The sequence below is a fragment of the Chelmon rostratus genome, chromosome 20 (assembly GCF_017976325.1).
Source record: "Chelmon rostratus isolate fCheRos1 chromosome 20, fCheRos1.pri, whole genome shotgun sequence".
Classification (NCBI taxonomy): Eukaryota; Metazoa; Chordata; class Actinopteri; order Chaetodontiformes; family Chaetodontidae; genus Chelmon; species Chelmon rostratus.
In genome coordinates, this window is record NC_055677.1 from 7,709,966 (window position 1) to 7,716,537 (window position 6,572).

Sequence of the window (6,572 nt, forward strand, 5' to 3'; positions counted from 1 at the left end):
CAGAATAATGAAACACTTATTTCAGTTGTCATTTATGGAAGGGAAACAGTCAGCAAAGTACAACTTGATAGAGGGCTTTATTCAAAAAGTTTATATTATAAAATGTAAAAATTCAGCTAAACCCGATCTAATGGATTGCAAAGATTTATCCCCTAGAGCTTCCAAGGTACTGCCACTTCACATCTTTACATGACCGAAAAACATCGGAAAATCTACTTGAGACTTTTTCTTCTTATTAAGAGATGTGTGCATTTGGCAAAACTGGAAGTTCACAACAAATAAGAGTGGATAGTTATTGCTTTGGTTTGTTTAAAATGGGGTTTATACTGGAGAGTTGAGACGTGCAGCACGGAGATCGGGCTGACAGAAGAGGCGAAGAGGGTGGAGAGGAGCTTGCTGGCATGGCTCTTTAATCGTCCTTATCCTTGGCACCGTGCTTTAGGATGCGTGTGAACTCCACATAGTTGAAGTTGTTTTTCTTGTCAATGGGGGCCTCCCTAAAGAGCTCGTCCACCTCCTCATCTGTAAACCGGTCACCCATTGTTGTGAGCAGCTCTCTGAGGTAATCCTCCTGGATGAAACCTGAGGGGAAAAACAGTCGAATCAGATAAGAAGGCTGAAACAGTCTGAATCAACATCAGAATCTCCTGGAGAATTTACTCACTTGCAATGATACCATTACCATTTTAGGCAAGGCAATTTTATCTGTAAACTGCTTTGAAACACAGCTGCAATTCAAAATAATTAGAACAAAAACCTAAAAAAAATCAATTAAAATGTGATAAAGTGTTATTAGCCATTTTCCTCTTTAAAATTGATGTAATCTTTATATCACCAGAACTTTTGCAGCCGAAAGGAAATGACTGGCCACGTAATTATTACGGCAAACTAGGATTTTTTGTGCCCATCAGTGGAAAGAAATACAAATTTACCTGTGCCCTCCTCATCGAAGCAAGCAAATGCGTTTCTGATCACATCTTCAGGGTCTGTGCCATTGAGCTTCTCCCCAAACATGGTGAGGAACATGGTGAAGTTAATGGGTCCAGGAGCTTCCATCATCATGGCCTCCAGGTACTCATCAGTTGGATTTTTCCCTGAATGAAGACACAGGTACAGTGCTCTTTAAATAAATCTGAAGGGTTTCAACTGTGTAAGTGGCTTTAAGCATGAGTGACATTAAAAGGTGATGAAAAGTTAAATATCTTTACTTGTAGAACTAGTTTTCAGATAGCAAACAGCATAGGTGCACACCCAAATGGTTAAAGTGCAGAACTGCTTACAGCCTCTTAGTAAGATGTACAAACAACTCATCCTGAGGTAAAAACTGTCTCAGAGACTCCTACTCACCCAGTGAGGCAAGCATGTCGTGAAGGTCCTCTTTGTCCACAAACCCATCACGGTTCTGGTCAATCATGTTGAAGGCCTCCTTGAACTCCTGAATCTGAGACTGATCAAACATGGCGAAGACATTGGAAGTGGCGCGCTGAGGGCGCTTCTTCGTGGTCTTTCCCTTAGCCCTTTTGCTCGACATTTTAGCTGTTTTATACCTGTGGGAACAAACCATTATATACACACGCTGATTATAAACACTACAGCCAGGAAAATACTCCATTAAGAAGCAAAACATTGTGAAATGTCAGTGTAAGCAGCATTTACACATCTTACAACAGTTCAGTTTGAGTGAGTGACTGTAAATGTGCATCCTTCCCTTCATAAGAGCAGTGCTTTTAATGTTAAGACAGTCCTTTCTTAGCCACCATGATATAGAACAGTAGGGACAACGCAGAAGAAAAGTATAGGCTTGATAAGATTGACGAAAGATGACTGACCCCTGATCAAATGTCAAATGGATCATGCCATTAGTCCAATAAGAATTTGCCATTCGTGCCCAGAACTCTGAGTATTTTAATTCTCTGGCAGTGATTCCCCCAGTGTGGTGTCCCTCACTGAGCTATAAATGGAAATGTTTCTCATCTTTCTAGGTTGATCAGCTCACTGCCTGCAGTAAGGGCAGGAAAATTACTGATGTGAGGACAGATGCCCTTATCAGGCAATGTTTCGAATGGAGACTTAAACCGTCCTGCATTCACATCTTTGAGTTGACAGATAACTTGGGATTTTGCCACTGGGTGTTGATGGAAAATGGCTTCAACCGGATTGGGCAGCAAGCACCTAGATGGAGTGCTGTACAGTGTCAACATGGTGACATGCCTAGATATTATCTAGGACACTGGTAATTATAAAGGCTCCATTAACGTTTAGTAATACAGTATAAGGTAATCTGAGTTAGGGCTGCAACTAATAACTGTTTTACTAACAAACTGAACTGTTGATTATCTTAATACTTAATCATTTGCTGCGAAAACTGTCAATCACAAGTGCTGAAAGCCTAAATGTAACTTTATAATTAAAAGCAGGAAATCCTTATATCTGAGACACACCCACAACAGCTAATAATTACAGTTCATTATTGAAAATTAAAAGAAAAAAAACGATTGACTGTGCCATATTAAAAAAACACTAAAACGTGATCGTATGAACGCACTACTCAAAGTTTTAAACAATAAAAATATTCAGAAGTTATCCGAATACGTAAAATAAAAAAAATAAAAATCAGACGTTATCGTGACAGTGCATTTGCTGGTGTTGCGCACTTTGCAAACCGTGCAAGCCAATAGTTGACATGTAAAAAAAAATCAACTTATTCTCACGTTTATTAGTCCAAACACTTGATCTTAGCACAACTCCAAGCGACTGTTAAGTACGTACAGTTTTAATGATCTGCGGCCTAGCTTGAGCGATATAAAATAATAAGAGTGCATACGGCTGTGAATGTTAGCCCACTGCAAACACCCAGCAGCATCTTAAGTTATCCAGATTCACCTGTTGGTTTTCAATTTATTAAGCTAATCATTAACTTCGCAAGTATAAAATGTCCGCTTATAAGCCGCCGATTTATCACAGTATCATTACGTTAGCTGTCGAGCGTTAGCCGCGCAGCTAACAGTTAGCCGTGTTTTCAAAGCATTCATCAACCGAACACTCAAAATGGCTCTATACACTCTTATTAAGATACCAGTTGTATGGTATCCTGATAAGAAAGTATTTATCATGTGGCTAACTGTGGTAGACAGAATAATAGAGGTAAAACGCAGACTTACCTGTCAACGACCCGATACTTGTCTATTAGCCCAGTGCTGCTCTTCTTCTCAACCACCGCCCTTCACTTCCTGATAATAATGTTGGGTTCCGCACAGAACATTCAGAATAAACCAACTGATGAAAATAGGGGTGCGGTTAAGAGTGAAACCGCTATCACACGCTTGAACAACAATTCATGCATCATTTCGGCCTGAATACAACATTTAGATATTTAATTTACTGAAATATATTCTAAAAAAGATCCAGGTTGTTGTCATCTGTAGTAATAAAATACGCAATGCACCATTACACCCCCGGTGTAGGAAATGTAACTTCCACAAACGCTCCCTTGCCTGCGTCGACATTCCTGGATATGCCCTTTTAAGGGAAGGAAGACTACGTCCTTACATTGTGCATTACAGCGAGGTAAAGCATAAATTATGCCCGTGGGAAAAAATGGGCGTTGTCACCAATAAGTCTAACATCTCGGGAAATTCTTATTTATTGTTATATTAAATGTTTGTTAATACATTATGCAAATCAGGTTTACATTAGCAAACTGAGTTGATACTTTTTGTCAGGGATATAGTTTATTGCGTATTCTGATTACTCAAATTGTTTCATATGCATCTCAACTGGGTGTTATTTATGCTATTTTTCAGCACGTGGCAATCGTCTTAGCTTGTTTATGTTGTTTGTATTATGTTGATTGCCGTGAAAATGTTTTTATACTGCCTAAGTGTGTGGGACTCTCTTGAAAAAAAAAAAGATTTAAACCCCAATGAGACTTAGTCCTTGTTAAAATAAGTGTAAGAACAGACAAATAAAGAGAAGCTCATACACAAAACCGAAAACAATGAAGGGAAAATGTTGATAGGATGGATAATTATAGATAGTGACTGCCCAGAGTGGGTCGGACAACAGTTGGTACCCTGGTCATTGCTGTAAAGGGAGGCTTACCACTGCAGGGATAACAGAATGTGGAACTGTTGACTCACAGGTTAAAACAAGCCACATCTGTTCTTTTGGTCCAGCTGTCATATCACTTTCAAAGTTGATAACTAAATGGTTGAATATGTGCCATGAGTCACTTATAGTTACTGTATGTTGAAACCAAACAGACCACCAGTCTAGAGCTCAATAGTCCTAAAAGCAACATAAGAGTTAATGGACATTACAATAGGAGATGAAGGTTGAAAAATGATTTACAACTACAGATATGTTCTGATGATTGCCTGGTATTTCAGAGGAGCAGGCACTAAAGTAGACATGGTTTATTATTATGTCGTGTTAAGGACAACCATTTTTTACCCCTGTAAGCTTGGTATGTTAAATTTATGCCAACTTGGGTTGTGATCTAACTTCACCGTCAAGCAAAATGTAATATGTGTGACTCACTACAGTTGGGTTGAGAACACCTAAACTGTGGGGTGGGAAGATTTTAAACTTTCAAAGAACATTAGTGCAGGTCTGTCAACTACAACAGCTTGCATACTGTATATGTAGGTATTAACTATTTCATGCCTGAGTCTAATTGATTTGAATTTGTAATGTCACATTCATCCACTAGAGTGTGCTATGTCATTAAAAACCTTTATATTGCTCAGTGGCATCATGGACTGTTTATCGAGGTCATAAATAGCTTGTCTCAGTATGTTACCCAATCCTGTGTGGGAGCTCATTTAATTTGTTCATATTAGAACTGTTAACTTCAACATTAAGACAGCTTTACTGTGTGGGAGCCATACAGAGCACCACATAAAAATAGTCCTAATATGTCCCATGAGACGTCCATACAGTTGGAATTTCCTGGACAGCTGGACACAGTGACATGCTGCAAACACAAATATCATTCATTGCAACCGTCTTCACTTGGACAATCAAGCCACTCATGTATGTATGTGGGAAATGAACAAAGTATTACAAACGCTATTGAGTAGGATGCAATAATAAACCCCAGCACTATCTATTGCCTTAAAATCACCAGAGTTGAATCAATGTGTTTCTGTCCACAATATATAGGCTTAACAGTTGCAGGGCGATTGCATTAAAATGCATTATATTATACAGAGATATTCATTCTATTAAACCAATAACTGAGTGTAGGTTTCACCATCCCTGTTATAAGGTGATGAAATTTACTAGTTACAATGATCAGGCATTTTTGCTAAAATTGATTCATGTGACATGTGATACTCTTTGAATACCATAGAGTACAATGGGATGAAGTCATTAGGTGACTGTGTTGCCACTTTCCTGGTAAGATATGACCACTTGAGTTTTTCTATGGAACTGGAGAGCTTCAAGGAAAAGAGTCTTCTATATTAGCTGAGTGACAGCTGTTTGGTGACTGGGGCTTATAGTCAAATTAGAGTAAAGCCCAAGTTGTTGGTCAAAGAAGCTACAGAGACATTTTATGCTATTCTTTGCCATTCATTCATATTTATTAATCCTGGAAGTTACATTTAGACGGTATTAATACAAAGATTTTATGGTATAAATAATTACATGTGCCACTTTGACTTAAGGGTGTCTTAACAGTAACACAGGATGACATTAAGGGAGGAAAACATCATCTCTACATAACAAAAGAAGATATTTTTTATTTTTTTACTTTCCTGGTAAGAGGTATATGAGAAGACTGATATCACTCTCATGTCTGTACAGTAAATAGTTTAGCATAACAACCAAAAGCTAGTTTAGCTCCGTACAAAGCTAACAAAATAGGCTAGTAAAGCTATTAATTAACATGGTATATCTTACTTGTTTGCTACGTACAAAAACTTATGTATAAAACAACAAGTTGTGGTTTTGTGTGGGTTTATGAGACTCGAAATCACTGTGCCTGTCTTAGAAATATGACCAGTTTTTTTGTAGACATTAAATAAACAAATTACAATATGTTAATTAATGAATGAATTTTATGCTGCAATATGACGACACAGTAACAATAAAGAACTTCTGTTATTCTACTGAAAATGGTTACCCCCACGGCTAACCTTGTAGTCACATTCTTTGTTAGCCTAAGTTAGCTACTTTCACAGTGCACCTTTGGAGCGGTTTGTTCAAAATCGAAATCAGATGCAGACAAACATAAACAGTTGTATTAGTTTTGACATTTAATTGAATTTAGAATGAATGAATGAAAGTCCAGATATCTATAACTCTGAATTGTACTGTAACTAGGATACGTATTTGGTTGTTACAGTCTCAACGACATGACATGAGGTTAGCATTAGCGGTGTTGTTACGCAGATATTATTACGTTTGGACAGAAGCAGGCTAGCTCTTTCCCTCTGTTTCCATTCTTTATGCTAAGCTAAGCCAAACAGCTGCTACCTGTCGAATTAATTCAACATTAATTAACAGCTTTACTGGTGTAGGTAGGTGAATTTTGTTATCTCTGGACAGAGCCAAACTAGCTGTTTCCC

The 6,572-nt window shown here is 38.0% G+C and overlaps 1 protein-coding gene across 2 annotated transcripts; it reads right to left on the reverse strand.

Annotated features, from left to right (window-relative positions):
* Positions 1-58: 58 nt before the first annotated feature.
* myl12.1 (myosin, light chain 12, genome duplicate 1) lies at positions 59-3,274 on the reverse strand. 2 transcript variants are annotated; one of them, XM_041961115.1, is made up of 4 exons: positions 3,162-3,274; positions 1,348-1,547; positions 933-1,094; positions 59-582 (listed from the first exon to the last, which is right to left on the reverse strand). In XM_041961115.1, exons 2-4 carry the CDS (start codon positions 1,529-1,531, stop codon positions 410-412), a joined length of 519 nt encoding a protein of 172 aa, XP_041817049.1. In that variant the 5' UTR covers positions 1,532-1,547; positions 3,162-3,274; the 3' UTR covers positions 59-409. The 2 variants fall into 2 exon arrangements, with proteins under 2 accessions (XP_041817049.1, XP_041817048.1); XM_041961114.1 differs by lacking the exon at positions 3,162-3,274 and having other exon boundaries at positions 1,348-1,565.
* Between the last annotated feature and the right edge of the window lie 3,298 nt (positions 3,275-6,572).

Bases quoted from the DNA above. Each gene is read 5' to 3' on its own strand.
- myl12.1 (XM_041961114.1), bottom strand. From the start codon at position 1,564: ATGGTTTGTTCCCACAGGTATAAAACAGCTAAAATGTCGAGCAAAAGG. The intron at 1,095-1,347 runs GTGAGTAGGAGT...GTCTTCATTCAG, and splicing joins CGACATGCTTGCCTCACTGG to GGAAAAATCCAACTGATGAG. The intron at 583-932 runs GTAAATTTGTAT...TTTTCCCCTCAG, and splicing joins CTTCGATGAGGAGGGCACAG to GTTTCATCCAGGAGGATTAC.